The sequence below is a fragment of the Paralichthys olivaceus genome, chromosome 10 (assembly GCF_024713975.1).
Source record: "Paralichthys olivaceus isolate ysfri-2021 chromosome 10, ASM2471397v2, whole genome shotgun sequence".
NCBI lineage: Eukaryota > Metazoa > Chordata > Actinopteri > Pleuronectiformes > Paralichthyidae > Paralichthys > Paralichthys olivaceus.
The window spans coordinates 17,618,326-17,639,293 of NC_091102.1; the positions used below are offsets into that span (position 1 = coordinate 17,618,326).

At 42.2% G+C, this 20,968-nt stretch overlaps 1 protein-coding gene across 3 annotated transcripts in view; it reads left to right on the top strand.

The window, feature by feature from the left end:
* LOC109631408 (neuropilin-2) overlaps positions 1-20,968 on the top strand; it is a 94,065-nt gene that overhangs the window by 7,718 nt on the left and 65,379 nt on the right. For all 3 annotated transcript variants that reach the window (XM_020090149.2, XM_020090148.2, XM_020090150.2), the window contains exons 2-3: positions 6,081-6,261; positions 20,046-20,227. In XM_020090149.2, the coding sequence (XP_019945708.2) occupies positions 6,081-6,261; positions 20,046-20,227 (363 nt within the window). The remainder of the gene's footprint in view (positions 1-6,080; positions 6,262-20,045; positions 20,228-20,968) is intronic.

The following is a 20,968-nucleotide window of genomic DNA, read 5'->3' on the forward strand; positions in this document are numbered from 1 at the left end:
ACTCATCCTTTATTTTCTTTTTTTTTCCTAGTCCTCATCTCTCTTCTCTCCAGTTTCCCATCATTCTTTGTGTTTCTCAGAGCCTTTGTAGTCCTCCGCCATCCCTTTCTGTTTTAACACACACTCCAACACACACACACCATTTGTTCTGTTATTTTCCACTGTGGCTTAATGCAGGTCACCTGGAGAAAAGCACAACCCCACCTGTTTGTGTGTGTGTGTGTGTGTAAGTGTGTGTGTGTGAGTGTGTGTTGTATTTTTTGTCCAGTGAGCTGTTCTGAGCTGCTGACTTTCTCTTTTCAGATGATGAGAGACAGATGTTCTGGCATTGCTCTCTCCCCTTTCGCCCTGCTCTGTCTCCTTCTCCCTTTCTTTCTCTCCCTCTTTCTGTCCATTCCTGAGGTTTGTCAATTCTCAGTGACCAAAAGCTCCTTGGTTTTGATCCAAAGAAGACATTACGGGTCGTTATTTTCAGTGTTTCTCGGAGTCATACAAAAGCTTTTTAACTCCAAATGTGTGTGTATTTCCTCCGATTAAGGTAACGGTGCCTGAAGCATTTTGTGAGTGCTTCGTGATGCCAGAGCCAAAAACCTTCCTCCTGAAAATGCACCGTAAATAGTAAAAATCAATGGAAAAATTAGCATTTTTTCCCCCTCAGGCTTTAATGCAGATGTTCAGAGTCTATTGATTGGATTGTTGGATTCAGGAACCTGTTTCCAACGAGGTCAAAATGATGAGACTCACTGTTCTGTTTTGAGTATTGGGACCAGTGTTGATGGAAAATGAGCTCTCTGGTTAGCTGGGCAGCTTCCTCACTTTCATACACAAACACTAAAAACACTAATACTTTTATTACTGGCCCACACCAATTGAAATGAACAAGGGTTATGCGAAGTTCCCCCAGCTGAGGGAATCGATTTCGAAAGTGTCTCTTTAGAGTCAAATTAGACTCGGAGGGAACATGAATATGAAAGAGAGCTTAGAAACAAGGTCAGAGAACTTGCATTGAGGAATTATAGTTGAATTTTGCAAAGCAACTCTATGCGTAAACATGTAATACGTGTGACTTAGCCCGATTGTTTTGTGTGCCCCCTCTGCTGGGCATGCATTTCTGTAAAGGTTTGATTACCACTGTATGGGTGGATCTGTGCATGTCTGTGTTGAGGGATGTGCATGTGGGGGAAAAAGTTGCTGAATAGGTGTTATCAGGAGGCAACACTGAACATGCCGGAGAGCCATAAATAATGCAGCGACCTGTCTCATATCCCTGCTTGACTGCTTAGCATCGTTTACTGTTGCTTATCCTGGGTGTGTGTCTCTACGTGTGTATGTGTGTGAGGTCTGAACTCATTGATGCGTCAGCCAGAGGCGGATAAGCGATGTTCAGCGGTTTGTGTTTGTGCATTTTGTTGTGAAAATGTGGTCTAAATACAACCTCTCCCTGAAGATCACACACGCTGATGTGGTTGAGAGAGAAGCTGCGTTGTGTGAAGTCTGGGGTCAAGAGGAGGGAAGGGTTGTCGTCAGTGAGCGACAGACAAACAGAGAAGGAGTAAAGAAAATTGTGGTGTTTTGGATGTGGTGCTTTTTGTTTCAGCTCATAATAAATGATAAAGGCACCAACTCACCACAGATTTTAACGCAGTCTGTGGTGGACTGTACCAAGAACCTCAGCTGAGCTTGGCTATTGTGCTTCAGTGCAGATTTACTTGTTCTTAACTTGAGTCATTCCATGTTGTGTTGTTCATACCTATTCATTTGTCAGAATTACTGTATAGTGTCTCATGCTTTTAAGATACGTTTGGGCAGAGATGCAACCAAGGGTCAGAACAGAGCCTGCAGCCATATGAAGATACAAGCTTCCATCCATGAACCCTATATTATATCTGTAATCACTTTTACATAATAATAATAACAATGTGTATGTATACTACATTTTTGATTATAATAATGTGTATGTGTAATAACTCAAACAACTTGCCATCATATAACATTTTTACAAATAAAACCACCCAAAATTTCATAAAGTAGGTAATAGTTGACATAACATGAATACAAATATAATATGAGACATTTACACTCACGTCTAAGTATTTTTGCTGATACTACTATAGAACTTATAGTCATCAGTGTATTTTCACATTGTAGTGCTTCTGCTTTTACTTGAGTAAATGGTTTGAATAATTTATTCACTATGAAGTGGGCAGCCACCTACGTATGAAGCTGCTTGAAGCAGGGTATAGCACAACTCAACTAAATCATATTTTATTAGCTTTTGTCATAATTCTAGTACATTGTTAGGACATTTTACTCACAGGGGATTTATTCAGGCCTGGGTTCAATGCAACATTGCTAAAAAGAAAAAAAAATGAAGTGGGGTAAACTATCCTTAAAGGCTTGAGGCAACTGCAATACCTTTATTCTCTCCTTCTTTCTCTTATCTCGACCCTGCCATTGTCTTTTTTTAAGGCTTCTTCAGTTCCTCTTCTTTCACTCTCTGTCTCTCTTAGGTTTACCTGTTTGATAATTCTTGACATGAATTCAGGCATTTTCCCAACTCAGCATCTCCACTGTCCTCCCACTCGCCCACTGCACCTTCTCCGCAGCATACAGGTCAGGGTGCCGGAGAGTGGAATACAAATTAGCAGCTATAGATTCACTTTTGGATGGATGTTGCATTCAGACAGTTTCTTTGTTTTAGATATAAAGGTAGCAGTTAGCTGTTCTACCCAAAAGGAAAATGTTTGGTTTATTTTTGCAGGAACTCAGTGTCAGCATCATATTATTGTATGTGTACATTTATACGTGTGTGTGTATGCACCAATTGTACAAACAATATCACATTTACTTAAAATTATCGTCCCTGGAACAGGAAGTGATAAATTAATTGTTTTGTGTGTGTGTGAAGAGTGAAGAGAATGTCAAACCAACATATTAATTTTAAGCTTGGAGGTGCTGTCTTCATTGGCTGTATGCCAGAGGTGAGAGAAGAGGAGGAGGAGGAGAAGATGAGGGGAGTCTGAAAAAATAAGAAAAGTGGAAGAAAAGATGAGAATGATCCCCACACAAACTTGCCCATATAAAAAGTTGAAGAGTGACGATAGATAAATGGACAAACATCTCGGACATAGTCTGAAAAACTAAAATAAAACAGAAAGTGCTAGAAAGTGAATTGGATTGTGCTGTATCTTGTTATTTTATCCAGCCACTGTATAGCCGCCAGTGGGTTGTTGGCTGGAGTCAGGTATAGGCAGAAGTGAAGTAGAAAAAAAAGATCAAACCTCCTATACCAGAGTCTTGTGCAGGGACTGAATCTTATAAAATCATGTTTTAACTCTTATAGCTCTCAACCCACTCGGATAACAACCAAGCATGCACTAGAACTGCAAAGCATTAGGGTATGAGTCAGGTAGATTTATCGAACAATCTTTAGTTTTTCCCTCTTGCGCTGCCTCTCTGCATATCCCAGATTTTTCGTTGGATACAGTTTGCAAAGCGCTGTGCTAAAAGTGGTGTTTGGCTGATGCTGCTGTGAGATTCCAGAGTGGTTAAGCACTAATCCAGGTGGTGCTGAGATGAAATGCGTCTGGCCGGGTTACATAGGCCCTGTAACTCTATTCCTGTATTACTGAATGTCACCAAGGAGATTGGAAACAGATAGGGGGAGACAGACAGGACTAGTTGGCTCACAGCATGAGGGGGGAGACAGTTGGAGATAGAGAGATAGAGATAGATAGAGATATAGAGGGGTGATCACTAATTGTTTGCAGATAGGGTCAGGTAGGTAACAGATAAAGCTGCCCCAGTGTCAGACTGACCCACACTTTCATCATCTCCAGCTGACTCTGGAGTGCATGAGTAAATATCAATCAGTCTATGTGCATTCATACAGTAGCTGCAGACATGACACAGCACAATGTGATCGTCAGCGTTTCCTTGTGTATTTGTTTGTCTCACTATTTGAATTTATTGTGAAGACTGCGTCTGATAAAGTGTTTATGCTGTGCATGTGTGTGTGTGTTAATGTTGAATGTGTACAGTTACTCCTCTCGGAGGATAGGTTTACAGTAGCCACTCTATTAATAGCATTCAAACATGTTGTATTCTGCTGAGTAGTTTGACTTGGCTATGTCACCCCACTCAGCACAGTGGCAATAAATAATAAACACAGTGTTTTTTTATCAGGTTGGTGTTCCTAGACACCCACTGAGTCTGAACTGACAGAGGAATGATTGTTCAAATGCAGAAGGGGGACAAATAGAACAAAAAGCTGCAGATTGAGTGAGGGAAACAGGATGACAACAGGAAGGAGAGATCATTGAACAGTTTGATAAAACGAATCATGGCCTTCGCACTCACCACATCTCAAACCATTAACGCAAACAGGGAGGTTTCGGTCAAGACGAGTTGGGCAGCTCTTTCCTCCACCACCATCGTTTGTTTTTATCTCGGCAGTAGATTTCAGAGAATTGTAGAATCAATATCAAGGTGTGGTGAAACTGTTTTGGCGGCTCACTGGGGCCCAACACCTTACAAAGATATTTTGTTGTTTCTCATATGTTTTATCCTCGGTCTGTACTTCCCAGTGAGCAGCAGACAAACACAGATGCTGCTTTTATTAGAGTGATCATCATGTCTGCCTCCGAGACTCCATATAAAGATGGACAACATTACTGCTCCTTAAAAGTGAAGCCAAAGTGTCTCGATTTCCCCCCGATGGTTGTAGTATAAGTCATTAACCTCTTGTTAGTGGATGGAAGTACTCATCATATACTGTATATTTTTGTATATATATTCTGTCATTTTGGGTGGTTCTTATCAGACGGCTGTGCATTCAAGTGGAAAGTTTGGTTCTAATAAGTGATTTGATGTAATTAAAACTGAGTGAAATGTCATGATTTACAGCCGAGAGTGACCCGTGATTGGTCGGAGTGTTATTTTGAGCATGTTAAATGAGCAAAGTTAAAACAGTTCTTCAGTGTCCTCTAGCAGATAGAAGCTCAGATGGTGTCATTATGTTAGAAGTGCTTGACCTTAACAAAGATGGGTGTCATCATATATCCACCAGTATGGTTTAGGTTAAGGTTTTCCGGATCTTAAACAAAGACAGAAGTCCAGCTCATGAAATTGGCTGTATAGTCAATCAAACAGGCCAGCCAGCCTGGTGCACAATAGATGCCATAGATGTAATACAGTGGGGTTGTGTGTGTTATGTTGGTGGGTGTCAAAGTAATATATGAGTTACCCATCTATGTCAGGCTGCATCTGCACCACTGAATGAGTGGCATTGTTGATGACATGACACAGACGTATGACCGCTGACAAGTGGATCCGCTCACAGACAGTAACGGTGGCATCTGGTCAGCTATGTGTGTGTGTGTATGTGTGTGTGTGTGTGTGTGTGTGTGTGTGTGTGTGTGTCTGTATGCGTATGCGTCAGTCTTGGGTCAGAATGGAGTCATTGTACCTCATGATGCTGCATTGACCTTGCCTCCAAATGCACAGAGACATCTACACACACACGCGCCTTTGTTCCTCACATCCTGTCTCTGCAAACACAACTCTTATCTGCATTTTATCTGTTTTGCCTCTTTTCCCATGTGTCACATCATGAATAATGAACAAATATGTATTAGATTTGATTTGAATGACTTCATAGAGCATGTTGACGTCCACCTGGTTAGTCTTGATAAGAAAACAACATTGACCCTGATGATACTCTCGACTTTTATCTGCTGTTGTGAGGGAAGTTATTACTGGTGGCTTATCTGATTGGTCCTCCTCCGCTTCTGAATTTATATTTGTCAGAAAGTTTTCTCTTTGAATGGTCACTTCTTGCCCTTTGACCTCCGCCCTTCGATGTTCCCAACCTCTCCTGTCTTAGTTGTTTTCCATCACATTTTTAAACACTAATCAATGAGTTCACTCAGTGTGTAAACCTATGTATTAAAATGGAATTTTATCAATTTTACCCAAGGTGATGTAGTGGAAAAAAGTCAAGGAAAAACAAACATGTTTGTGCATCCACTTGACTTTTTCAAACTTCTAATGCCTTCCTCCTCCTCTTTCCCCTTGTGCAGCGTCTGAGCCATGTGGCGGCTACTTAGACGCCAGCGATGCCGGATACATCACCACACCTGGCTACCCGCTCGAGTACCCGCCCCACCAGAATTGCCGCTGGGTCATCACAGCCCCTGAGCCTTCGCAACGCATTGTCCTCAACTTCAACCCGCACTTTGAGATAGAGAAGCTGGACTGCAGGTAAGGAGACATGCGCATGAATGGATGGATCGATTTTAGATGAAGATATGAAGATATGAATGGAAAACAAAGAAAAATGAAGTATGGATTAAAAGATGTGAAGTTGCTTGGGTCGAGGAAGTGTTCTTTTCCTTCATTCTCTGTGGCATTTTCTGTCTCCACCAGCTTGTCTCTGCATGTGTGAGAGTTGTTGGGTGCATTAAGTGAACTTCAGCCCACTCTCCTCCTGTTTTTCTGGCTTTTGCTATCCCATAATAATCACTCTGGGACCTCCCTCGGTCCCTTGCCTCTAATTATCAAAGTCTAATTACAACACATTTACTGTTCCGGGATGGTTTTCACACTTCGAAAAGAATTAAACACAGATAAGAGGATTTGTTGTCCAGCATTGTTTTTTGGCTGTTTGGCTTTTGTTGCATGGTGAGACTGAAAGAGAGGCAGGAGATGAGGCAGCATGAAGCGGAGATAGAGGCAGACAGAAACACAAACAGCCACACTTAGAGAAGGTTACACAGGAAACATGCAGTCAGAAAACAACATACATCTTAATAATAGTACAGCACCATTGAAAACTTTACTATATGATGGTTTTTGGAGTATCCAATTTTAACGTCATATCCCGATTTCAGTATCCTGTCCCAGCACAACACTGGCTAAAGTGCAGGGCATGTTGAATATTTACTGTTGCTCTTTTCTCCCAATGATGGCAATAAGCTGGAGAAGCCAAATGTGCAATGCACTGTTGGCATTTAATAAAGTCTGCTATGAGCCAAAGTGGCCTCATTTTCAATAGCCGTCATATAGGAATCAAAATTGCCAGTTATAAGTAACCAAGATGCTTGTATTTGTCCTGAATACAGAGATGTGAATAACCATATCCTGAATATGATCAATACCAGGTTAAGTCTCATAACTGGGATACTAGTGCCCCAATCACTAACCCACTCTGAGGGACTGTCAATCCATCCTTCACATCAGAGACACCACTATATCTCTGGAATCTAACGGGCACCATGAATGTATGAGGCTACAGACGCAAACCCCCAGTCACAGACAGGAGGGTAAACACTCAAAGCTCACACACACGCACATTTTTAACTCATCTCCTGAAAGGTCTCTGTTCCAGTGCCTCCCCATCAAGTTATTAACATTTCAGCCGTATCAATTATAGATCAGCAGATTCCCCCACTCAGATGTACCGAAATCATTCGGACATTGCTTTGTTGGAATCTAAGCATCAATATTTCACCGTCTGGCTGTTTGTTGAAAGGCTGTTGAAAAGACCCACTGTGCTTTGCTCTGTTTTCCTTTACATCTGCGCAGCGCTGCATGGGGGGGAAACACACCGCTCCTTCTGTCTCCATGTCCTTGTCATGTACGTTTTACAGCTCTAATGCATGAATCAGTTTGATGCATGAGATCCTCTCTCTCTCTCTTTCTCTCTTCCTGGCTACATCTTTCTCCCTCACTTGTCCATGTTTTGTTGTTACATCTATTTAAAGTCCAGTGGGTTCCCAGGGGGAGAGAATCTGGTTGAACCTCGAGAAACAACTGGCTCTGATTTATTAATTATGCACATACAGCATTTGTGCCTTCATACTTGTTTCTATATTGTAAGAATTTTGGTTTGTGTCTCAGTGGTCTCTTACTTTTTCTTAGTTTTTATTCCAGTAATGACGATTTAAATTCTTTTAAGAAGCGATTCTCCAAACTTGTGTCTGTGAGATATTCTCAGTGTTGTTGGCAACATCTCCAGCCTAATAGACTGTTATTTACAAGCGACCCACAGCACAGAGCTATTTAGGTCTACAGGCGCCCAACGTGTGTTAGTGTGTGTGTGTGCTAGGGGTATGCTGAAATTGAGCTGTTAGGTTCGGAGGGCAGAGAGTCCGGTGAGAAGACGCCGACTGAGTGTGTGTGTGTGTGTGGGGGGGGGGGGGGCAGCAGACATACATACAGTATGTGCTCACCCAGTGATTGTCAGCAACAACCCTGACACATGCGTGGGAAAGGCACACACATATACACCAGCGTCTACGTCTCCTGCTGTCAAATATCATTTTTCTCTGACACACTCTCTGTCTATCTGTCTCTAATTGTTAATCCCTGCATATCTGGCCTTTTCTCAGGCCTCTACTCAAAAATGACACGCCCAAAATGAATAGTGTATACCTCTTCAACTACAAGGTCTATATGAATAATCATATCGACAGTATAAAAATTTAACACCTGTGAGATTTCTGCAGAGGTGTAAGCATCAATGTAGATGTTACAACATCAGAGTAAATGAAGATGGAACACAAAATGACGTGTCCGCCGAAGAAATTCAACATTTTAAAGTGAATATCTGCTATGAAATTATGCAGTTGTAGCTCATGTGAGCATTTATACTAATAAAGTGAAGCAGAGCAGAGTTACAGAGGTTTCAATCAACATCATTTTGAATCATCAAATCTATTTAATGTGGTCATTTGTTCACATGCTCATTTTTAAAGCTACACACGGACACACACTCATTTTATTGGGATGAATGAGTCATACAGTGACTATATTGTGAACTTCTGCTTCTGCTCTGTCTCTCATCACATAAAAAACTCATGAAACATTTTAACACAAACATCATATCACCACATCAGCTCACGCACTCGCACTTGCACAAACACCACTGCCCATCAGACAAGATTTGTTTTATTACTGCAGGTCTCTATAGTTGAGGCCATCTAATCTATTATGGTCCTGATTGGAATTTAAGATGGTAATCTGTAATCTATAACGCATCACATTTTGTCAAGCACTCCTCTGGCTCTGCGGGCGAAATCGATGGAGAGGTGGTCACAGCAAGAGAGATGTTTTCATTAAGATTCATATACAGTTGCCATTAAAGAGCAGGGAGACAGCTGGAGGGACGGAGGGCATGTTGGTGCCCCTGCTGAAATGAATATCTCCATGGCTAATCATTAGTCACCATGACTTCCCTTTTCCCATCACATGTCACAGCTCCACATCCATCCATCACTGGAGACAGGGCTCACTTATCAGCTGCATCCGCAGTTTTTGTGTGTCTTAGAAAAGACTGTATTCATCAAAACCACATGATGGACAGTTAAAGAGGAAGAATAACATTTCTGTGGATATGCTCAACTTTGTATGTGTGTGTTTGGTCTTATGGGATAGATGCAAGTGCATGATTGCACAGAACAAGGCCTGTGCACTTGTCTCAATTTCGTACAGCGTTCCGGGTGAAAAGATTCAGGGCTGGTGTTTAAAGACAGAAATGGACTGACTTGAAAAATCCCAAACTTGTCCTTCAAAGGAATAGTTTGGCATATTTGGGCAATAAACACTAGATGGCAGGATCCATAGCACTTACAAGCTTTTGGTTTTTGCAGTGTTTCTACTTAATTGTAGTCTTCATGCTAAACGTAGCTAACGTCCTGCATGCATCCATTTTTGCAAACCCGCCAGCAAAGCCCGTTACTGGACCTGACTCACTATTAAAAAGTCATATCTGGACTGGCTCAGTTAACATGCTAAATACACAGTCACTCACAATTAATGGGTTCTGGCCTCATCATCCTCTTGTTTTGGTGGTCGTGTTGAGTTCTTGGAAATGTATCTGTTAATTGTCACAGCACCTCTGCTCCTGCAGAATTCAATGTATCTCCTGACGACGTGCCGAGATTGCGGAGATCAAATGCTCATACCTTTTGGTGCTTTGTACCAAAACATATTCACCACTGGCCACATTTGTCTTGTGATCTATTCTGATCTTATGGACAGAGTGAGAACAACTTTTGGAGATCCTTTCTGATGGATGGCGATGTGATCCTACCAGGAGGAAGAGATCCATCGAATATTCCCTGTGGTGCTAGTCACCAGGACTACTACACTCACTCATAAAGGGTGCATGCTATTTTAAGGAACTGTCACAGGAGCAGTCACTGATATTAACAAACAAAAGACAGCGGATTGACAAACACACACACGAGACTGATCACAGGAAACAGACTTTAGAGACGACTGACAAGTAAAACGTTTATTCATTCAAGTTCATTTATTTTAAAGGACCCAATTTTTATTTTCATACAATTGATTTTTCAAATGCTTGTGAAGTATCACCTGTCAATTTTGCCATTTAACTTGTTGTGTAACTTGTGTACTTTCATTTATGGTTATTACAGTCTATGTCACTTAGCTCCTCACAGAAGTGGGTTACTATATTTTTTACCCATTGGCCTACACATCTGTTTTGCAGATTACCTCACCTGGTGCAGGACTGTGACATACAGTACATGACAGTTTCTCTAACTTTAGACAAGAAAATGAATAAGCCTTTTCCCCATAGCCTTTTGGTATCTCAGTTCAGTTAAGTTCATTTCACTAGGGACTCCTCTTATGCACAGAGTCACTCATTCGTAACCAGTGTGACAAAAGCACGAGTACTCCAGTGCAGGGTAAACATGATCAGTGGTCTTCATGTCTTGGTGTTTAGAAGCCCAGGTATTCAGCCAGAAACACAGCCATGATCTTGGTCAGGTTCTCGATGGTGGGCCGGTGCATGTTCTGCTCATTGTCGTCCAACGTGTCTTTTTGTGTATTCATACTCACAGAAAAGAAGTAAGGCAATGCTCTTCGTTGATTTGAATCTTTTTTATGCAGAGTCATCAAATAGAAAGTGATGTCAAATGCTCCATGTGGTAAATTCTAACATGGTCAGGATCAAAGAACTATGACAGAATAGCATTTTAAGTGTGTGAAGCCTTTTAAGGCTGTGGTTGGTTGTCTACTTCACATTTTCCTCTTAGCTCACTGCCCTGCTCTGTCTCTGAGAGCAAGATCTCTATTTGGAGTGTCTGGAAAGAACGTGTGTGTGTGAGAGTGTATACACACACACACACACACACACACACACACACGGCGGCTCAGGGAAAACTGCAGCGTCAGGGTCCGTTGAGGGCAGGCTCAAATCATCCTGACAGCTACCTCCCCTCTCTCCTCTCCTCTTTCCTTCTGGCTCTCTCCCACTCCTCACCCTCTCTCGCCTTTATTCCTCTCCTCCAATCCTCACCCATCTTCTCCAATCCTCACCCCTCTCCTCCAATCCTCACCCCTCCCGTCTCCCTCACTACTGCCCAACGGAGCCCATCTATCATCTTTCATCTGCTCTTGCAGCCCCCCCCCGTCCCACCCTCTGTTCCCTCCTCCTCCCTTCTTCATCACCTCAACTCTCTTTCCGTCTTTCCTCCTCTCTCTGCTTCTCTCCTTTCCTCCCCTCCTAGCCCTCTTTGCTCCGCAGTGTGCCAGTCTCTGACAACCTAGGCCAAATCATTATTCAGCATTGCATATGAGAATTCACCGGCAGTGAGCCAAATGCCACACTCCCCTCCCTGTTTGCCCTCTCCCTCTTTAAAATGCACCTATTCTTCTCTCTTCACCATTTATAGACATTTCCTCCACCTCCATCCATCTTCATCTTCTTTTATCCCCCAGTCTGTGTGCATCCATCACTTAAATTCCTTTTTCTATATGTCTATCACTTTTTCTCATCCCCTCTTCATTCCCCACCCTCTCCAGTTCAAAGTCAAGTCAGATGCTTTCTGTAATAGCGATATGAGGAACAGGTGTAGAAATGCATACACAGGTGCCAGTGTTTTTCTGAGCTCTAAAATAAACTCATATGCAGCAGCTACGTGACTGTGTAGGCAGACAGGCACGCAGGCAGTTTCACGGTGATGTGGCTCACACAATAAGTGGAGTAAAGCAGTGAGTTAAGAAGTGATTTATATGACAGAGAAACTGCAGTCAACGATAATGGTTTCACTAATGATTTAGACCTTGTCTTTGTATTCTGCCTCAATCAATCACTTGACTTCACGCTATAATCTTCTCTCCTCTTCTCTTCTCTCTTCTTTCCTCCTCTCTCTTCTCTCCTCTTCTCCTCTCCTCCTTGCACACCTGACCAGCAGGTGAGTGTCCTGTGAGGACACGACCAACAGAAGAGCTGCGGGGAAAAGTGATGTGATGTGACACTGGCCTGAGGGCAGGAGGGAGAAAATAAAAAGATGGAGGTAGAGATGAGGAGACTATATGACAGAGTGACGAGCAGCATGTGGAGTGGCAGTGGATGTTCAGTTACCGCTGTGGGCATTTAGCAGCTGCCTGCATGTTTGAATTAGCATCGTAGTGACTCTACCAGCAGGGGAGTCATACGTCCAGACAAGCTTTTTCTGATGCTGTTGCCATTAGAAAGCTACACAGAGAGAGAGAGTGCAGTTTGAGTTGTATTTACCTACTTTTGATTTATTAGATGTGTTTCATTGCCTACACTTCACAGTGGTTACACTAGAATGCAAACGTTGCCATTGTTAGGAAATAATTAGTTGTGTGTCAGCAAAAAACAAAACAGCACAGGAGCCACATTCAAGCCATCAGCTGAATAAATGTATCTCGTAAAAACATATACCTTAGATGACTAACTTATGTTCCCCCAATTTTTAATTTCTAAGTAATACCTCTTTTACCAAAATTAGAAGGTATACACAGTTTTAACACATAACCTGTTAACCTGCTGAAAATGTGGTCGACTCCTTTCCCATCATGGTGCGTCATGTTCGACACCACAAGCCGACCAACAACTTAGGCCCCCACTGTTACTCTCAGCCAAATGGACCCACTGACCCAGGTGACACGTTTCACTGCTGATCAGAGCCGGAGCCGATAAAAACCAGTGTCTACTGCAGAGTCAGACATAAGCCAGGTGTTGGTGGGTGTCAGAGGGTTTTTGACCTGTGGAAAAGGGGGGTTAGGTCAAAAGCTGTTGGCTGGATTAAAAAAATTTAAAAAGTATTTCAGAGTTGCTTGCTTTTTTTAACTCGGGCTGTAGATTGTTCTTCAAATGTTAGAAAAGGTCTGGATAACATCAAGACATTAACAATATATTGGAAGATTCATTATCCTCAGCTTATTAAGAGATCTGTGTTCACAAGAAATGTGAAATTTAGAAAAGTGTTCAATGCCAAGATAGTTTAAGCCCCCCCCCCCGTCCCGTCCTGCCCTCATTTTAAACACAGACACACTCATGTCATAATGATAATATCAGTGTTCTGATTTACAGACACTTCCTGAGGGCCTGAACGTCTGTCTGATCAATGTTTGTAACTGTAATGACAGTTAGTGTGTGTGTGTGCGTGTGTATGTGTGTGTGTGGTGGCTGGGGTGGGGGGTGGATGGCTGGCTGGCTGTGTTTGTCTGTGAAGGACTGACCCTGATCAATGTGTGTTAAAGCCATAATGAGGAATCGATTGGTTGTCCTGGAGACTGCTGCCTCACACACACACACACACACACACACACACACACACACACTGTCCGGCAGTAATAGGCCTATTACTTGATAACGGTGAAGTCAGTCATCCTCCTCTCTGCACTCTTTATTAACTACTTCAGTGACAGACTGACCGTCGCTGCTCAGTGTGAATGTTGGTATTTTGTAATGTCAGGTACTATTGAGAGTGAGCACATATTTTCAATCCAAGGAAACCAATTTCAAGACTGAAGCTATAACTATAATACATATAGTGACTCCTGCTTCAACTGCTTTTACATCATTAGACAAATCACACTGAGGTGCTGTAAAGTCACCTTCAGTTGTATCTGATATAAATGGTCTCCTGTATTAATTTAATAAAAATGTGACAGAGGCTTTTTAAGTCATTGATTAGGTGTTGATGTAAACATAAAGAATACTGTTTAAGACATTAGCTTTCTTATATTGTGCAATAGCTACTCATGAGGGAAGCCAGCCAAGAAGGTTCTTTTTTATGTCTCCAATTGTTTGTTACATAGGCTTCATAAAAAACTACTCAACCGACTCCCATGATATTTTGTGGAGCGATTACCCAAGGAGGACATGACTTTTTTTTCTCTTTCTTCAACATTGCAAGATGGGTTGTTACACATTTTCACTGATCAACCATGTTTAGGGGATTGATTTCTATGAGTGTGTGCAGATCCACATCAAAATTTAAATGTTGTTTCACAAGGGGACCGGCACCATTCTACTTCTAAACTCCTGTATCTCCAGGGACATGTACAGGATATGAGAATAAGAAGTAGGAGTAAGTGAGAAAGACAAGAAACAATCCCTGATCTGCAGCCTGTCGTGCCTTATGGGAATTATCAGTTCTGCTAGAAGCATCTTAGTCAGAGGGCTTGGCTCAATCCACCACCTCTATAATTGTTCTTGTCCTGAGAGACCAACTGTACTTCTTTGGAAACCACCATAAATACCTTTTATAGGAATTTAGCTTGATAGCATTGTGTCATTAGTTGACTGGAGCAGGAGAGGGTGTGCATGTGTAATTTTGAATAAACGGTTTCAGTTCCTATAAAAATGTTTGTGTGGGGCCACCCATGAGTTCACTTCCCTTGCAGCGAAATGTACACGAGATGATGGCATGGTGGGAGGAAAGAAAAGCAATTAAATACAGGGAATGTTTTCCCTATAAATAAATTAAAAAAACACTGATTGAGAGTGGTATAGTTTAAATTCAGTTCAGCTCAAATTATTAGACTTTACCTGCTTTTGCCACACAAACTTGCTTATTGATAGAGACACATCTAAGAAATTCAAATTTAGATGAATGAACAACTTTTGTCCTTTATGTTTACAGAGACCATAATTCTCTTTATCTATTTTTCACATTGTGCAAAACACTTACACATTACTGTGAGTCTGGCCTGCTGTCAGCTTTTTTTAGTGTGTGTTTGTGTTTCCACGTGTGTGTCTACAGTGCAGACGCTCTGTCTGCGGCTCAGGGCACCCCCGATGTTTGAAAGAAATGTGCAGGTGTAAGAAGACAACTCCTCTCTGACCTAAAGAGAGAGAGAACGTGTGAAAGGCAATTAAGAACCAGGCAGAGAGGAGGAGGAGGAGGAGTGTGTGTATCTCAACCTTCTCCGTGGTTCACATCAGAAAAGACTTTGGAGAGCCGTCTCGCTCCTGAAACCTACCTACCCCCAAAAGACACAACCATAAATCTCATGTCAGATCTTTGACTTCCACATGTCTGCTTGGCTACTGGTCCACTTCCACTACTCAACACAAACCCATGACTGCAATCCACCATGAACGCTTGTCCTTCTGTATGTCCTTAACCTTCTATGTTGCAGGCTTTGGAACAACCATTTTATTTGATCATCATTTCCCTTAATGCAAGCAAGGAAAAATAAAATCCTGTACACAGCTTGTTAACAGGCGTATTTTGGGGGAAAGTGTGGGAGAAACAAGTTCAGGGTTTTTGTACCTCCCCGTGGCAAGCCAGGGCAGATCACTGATTGGCTGCAGTGAAATATATTGGGGGAGAGGAGAGAGAGACAGATGATGGGATTAAACAGTTTGTTAGAAGCTGTGTTCTTCCTACACAGCGACAGATTGGGAGCCTCAAACCCTCCTATACATCCATCTGAGTCCATGGCCGCAGGCCCCGAGTGTGCATCAGTGTAGTTTACGTGAGAGACAGATAGTGTGTGTGTGTTTGTGCAGGTGTCTTGTGTGTGTGAGTGTGTGAGATGACTTAGAGCAAGCTGCAGGGCTGTGGGGAGAGATGGAGGGACACCTGTCTCTGTCTGTCTGAGGGGAGGTGTTGGCAGAGCGAGTGCAGTGTCATGTTCTCTCTGTGACGGCGTCAACGCTGCGACCGATTTTGGCTTCGTTTTGTCTTCACCTGACGAAAGAGCGCTTTTCTCAAACGCTCTCCAAAGTGGATAAAAGCTGCCAGGTCTGGGTTTTTTACAGTGACCGTGTCAGGCTGCACTGACACAGTCAAGAGGTGTGTAACTGTGTAAAGTACAGCAGCCAAATTTCTCTTGGCTCTAACCCGCTCTATGATCAGTCACTTTTAATGCTAACAAGGCCAGTCACACTGCACAGCTGCTGCTGTTAGCCTGTCTTTATATTTATTGTGTTTGTTTATTTGGGATCATAAAATGATGATATGATTGATACTGTCGAGCAGCACCCTGAGAATAAGGCTACAGCCGTACTGCTTTGTTTTAGTGTGAAAATAGTGTTCAGTCCACTCAAGCGTTTTGGCTTTTTATCAGTTTCATTCCTCGTCCATACTAACAAGCCTGAAAATGCATATCACGTGACTTTTTGAATACACTGGGCAGGAGTGTGCTGTGTAAAATCATGTACGTCCTGCTGGACACAATTGTGTGTCAGCCGCTCCTAATAAAACCACACCGCTGGCCAGAAACCAAAAGTAAACAAGTTTTCCTCCTCTCCCTGTGAACACCCTCATGAAGTTCTTTGTCCAGTGTTGGTGGAAATAAGGCTATTGAGTCAGTTCTCTCTTCTCAACTAACGTTTCAGTGGCTCGCGCACTCAAAACGTGACTCGTGAGAGATTTCACCGCGCTGCACACACACAAATGACTTGACTCGCGAGAGGCAGGACACCATAGTTAGATATCGTTGTTTTTACAATTCTTACAGTTATGATATCGTGACGTTATCAAACTGCGGTTAACGTAAAACCGGTTAATCCCGACATTCCCTAGTATGGATGTAGCCTAACTACCTGCCTGCTTAACAGGTAGCAGTGTGAGCTCTGATCAAATCACAAAAGGAAATACAGCAAACACTATGATTAGAGCTGGAAGTGTTTTCAAATGTATTAAGAATGGATCTATCATCTGTCTGTCTTTCTCACTCTCTCCTTCTCAGTTTTAAACTCAAATGTTCAAAAACTCTCTCTCCCCCAACCTCCTCCTCTGTGTCTCCCACACACTGGCTCCTGGCCACTGGTTATGTGCCCGACAGCACATTAGAGAGAGCTACAGATGGAAAGCGGGCAGAGGGAGAGAGAGAGAGAGAGAGAGAGAAAGGGAGGAAGACAAAGAATGATAGAAAAAAAGGGAAAGTGATGAGAAGTGAAACACAGAAATAATTATAGGAGGAGTGAGCCAGGAGGAGAAAGATCTTGTCCGGATACCAAAAGCCGTTAAACAAAGTTGTCATTTCGGAAAGGAGGAGGAATCTGTTGCTGGGACGAGGTGTTCTCTTGGGAAAATATGACAAGAACTGTGGCACGTACACGCGCACACACACACACACACACACACACACACACACACACATGCTTGCAGCGCTGTGACAGCTTGGGTCATAATTGTGGTGATAGTTTCCACGCAAAGCAGACAGAAAACATGATGGGAGAGTTGGTGTCGTACAACCCTCATTATGTTGGGAGCATTCTCACCTGTCAGAGTAAAACACACTCGCTGATATGAAGACACTAACAGGCTCATCTGTGTACTTGGCAGCAGTTTGTAAAGCTACTACTGGGCTCAGTAGTCAGCGAATACACTCCTGTTGTCTGTGTTTTATGTCACACAAGACAAGAGGTGTAAGATCTGGGCCAAACGTTATTTAACCCCCAACAATCTGATCGCAGCTGACATGATTGTCGCATTTGTGGCCAACATTTCCATGGTAACACCAACACCGCAAATCAGATATATAACTATCACACAGGTTTCGGGCCGGTGTAGAACCTCTCCTTGACATTGCAACTAAACACATTTCCTTAAAATACAGTTGATATCATTTGGATTTTTGGCAAATAGCTGGTCCCCACTTGTCAAACCACTAACTATAGGGTTCAGACTTGTTTGTTTGTGTCAAGATTAACGGCTGGGGTTGAGATCCTCTCCATGACATGATTATAAGTCAATGTGATTTCCTCGTAAGTGAAAAAAAAAACAGTGCATCGCGCACGCGTGTGTGTGCGTGTGTGTGTATTTTGGCTTCTGGGTTCGGCATAACTCTGGATGCATGCTTACAAATAGTGAAAAGATTAACACCCCTTTTATATGTTCATGTATCTTTAATGTGTGCAATAGCAGCAAAATACCATGTGCTTCACTTTTATCACCTCGCGGTACATGATACCTTCATCTGTTGAAGCACAGGGTGGTCCTCTTTCACTGGCTTATGTATGATACATTTTTAAAAAGTAAATTAATGTTGCACCCAAAGCACACTTCTGTATGGAAGAGACAAATAGTTATTTTAAAGAAATGTAGAAAGCTCAGTATCAGAGCAATTCACAGTTCTGTGACAAGAAGGGATTGATTCAGAGTCCGTCCGTGGTTTTCGCCTTGCCCCCTAGTTGAAATTGAACTAATTTAACTTGGAATCAAACGTCACGTCCTCCTTGCTGCTCAAGGAATTTATTTCTAGGAAGCTATTTTAGAGGCAGGCAGGTGGGTCTTTGGTATCCAGACACAGAGGCAACACTCCTGCTGTGGCTCTGGAGATAGGTCCAAACATTTGGGGTCAGAAAACATGAAAGAAACAGGAATAAAAATAGACTGAAGACTTTACCTTCCTTTTAAAGAAAGAACAGTCACTGGTTCACTTTTTTTTTTACTGAGGTTTGATGTTCAGCAAGTGTAATATATGTGCGATGACATATATATATAGGCAAGCAAATGTATTTGTATAATGCATTATCATACACAGAGGTCATTCAATGTGCTTTATAGAAAAGTTAAAACATTAAAAACTTTAAAAAAATGTTTCAAAACAAGATTAAAGATACTGTTTTATTAAAGTGCAGTGATATATTTATATATATGGACAAGCGACGTATATGATCATTTAGATTGGACCTGCTGAGGTCTATTCCATCATTTAATGATCATTTTCATCATGAATTATGGATTATGGATGAACATAGTTTCTTTCTAAGAAACATGGAACCAGGAAAAGGCTGAACCATCCTAAATCCATTTTAAAATGTGTGAAGATGTGAATCCCAGGCTGAGTTCCAACCATTGTTGATATAGACCAGAGCAGACATGTAAACTAAAATAATTTGTTCCACATCACAAGTTTTAGGGTTCATAACTAGTTCAAACAGCTCCACCACTAGATACACTCTTGACTTTGACCTTGTAGTAAAGGATATACAACATTTTTTGTTTCTACATTTACATTTATAAGACTTGTTACGCTAATCTTTTTTAAGCACTGCATTCTGTTGCCTTACAGATATGACCCAACTTGTGATTTTCTTTTAGAACAGCAGGTAGATAATGAGGAAGCGAAGTTGTGTGAGATTAGTAATCGGTTTTCTTTGGCTCTTTTACACTGCTGCACATGTGACACCACTTTTTTCTCATGCAAGCTGAAAGGGAGCGTGCCATTTTACATTTGCAGCAGTGTAATCCATAAAATAGTGTTCTGTATGCCATGAAAGCTTATTGCAGCTCGAGTATATAATCTCTCAATTACAGTGCATTTACAGAACTTTACAAAAGAGGGTTTCACTTTCTATGCTGCCTTCTGCAGGTGGTTCTTGTCCTCCTACGCCATCTGTACACTGTCGATGTCTGCTGCGGCAACTCATTTGAATTGTAATGACACCCATGCCTCTGCTGATAAGAACTCTGCTTTCAGAAGTCCCTCGAGACACTGATAGATGCAAACAATTTGCTCATTGCTTCCCTTTTTGTAGCCAAATCCAGTGCAATGCCTGCCAGATGAAAAAGAAAACGAATAAAGAAAAAGACAAATAACATCAGAATCAAAGCAGCTGGAGAGGATTTAACAATTTCAAAAACTCAAATTAGAATTTCCTCTCGTTCATTCATTTAATGTTGGTTCATGAAGACTGTATAAAGTGTAGGTGTTGAATTTCAGTCAGATTTATATAATCGTTCTAGATATGTAGCTAAGAAAGACATTATTCTTAAATATTTGTTTTTCTTCTGCAGGTATGACTACGTAGAGATCCACGATGGAAACTCAGAGTCAGCAGACCTACTGGGGAAGCACTGCAGCAACATCGCCCCCGCACCAATCATATCCTCAGGCCCCTCGCTCCACATCAAGTTCGTATCGGACTATGCCCACCAGGGGGCAGGCTTCTCGCTGCGCTACGAAATCTTCAAAACTGGTAAATGGATTTTAATCAATGTTGCTGCTAAAGATGTGCATTTCGGCTTTGAATTTGAATATTTCACCTGACAACAAGAGAGGCACTGAAACACTGGGTGTCTTTGGTGATTTTGCCTTCATGCGATAGTTAGCAGTTAAGACTCAGACAGGAAACTTGGAGAGAGTAAATGCAACAAAGGTGCACAATCAGAGTCAAACCGTGCACGTTGCAGTTATGTAGCACACACTATTCAGCCACCAGTGGGCTCTGTGCCATTGTTTTCACTCAGTGTGATACTCCACTACAGAGTCTATATTTTCCATGACTCTCAAGAGGCACATTATCTCTGTAAATGACCCTTACACATGGACAGATTTAAAAATGAACAGGACAAGATTTTAGCAGGGTTTCACCTTTACAAATGGGTTATTAGTAACTGTATTACAAGCTACTCATAGACAAGTCAGCATGCTTCATTAGGTGACCAAGCCCCATTTATTTCCCTGGTGTCATGGGAGACGCAGAGAGAGCGACACGAGACGCAGCTGAGGACCCTTGAGAGCCCCTTAGACTGTCCAGGCGAGACATCTCTCCCCTTCATGGCACTTTGTGTGTGTGTAGATGTGTGTGTGGCTGACATGGCTCCCCTTCACGCCGCCATGGGTCAGCCAAAGCGAGACCAATTGAGATCAAGGGCGAGTGAGACAGAGGGGCGCACAGTGTTGGCCCCACAGCCATCTTGTCCCGTTCCCCCTGAAA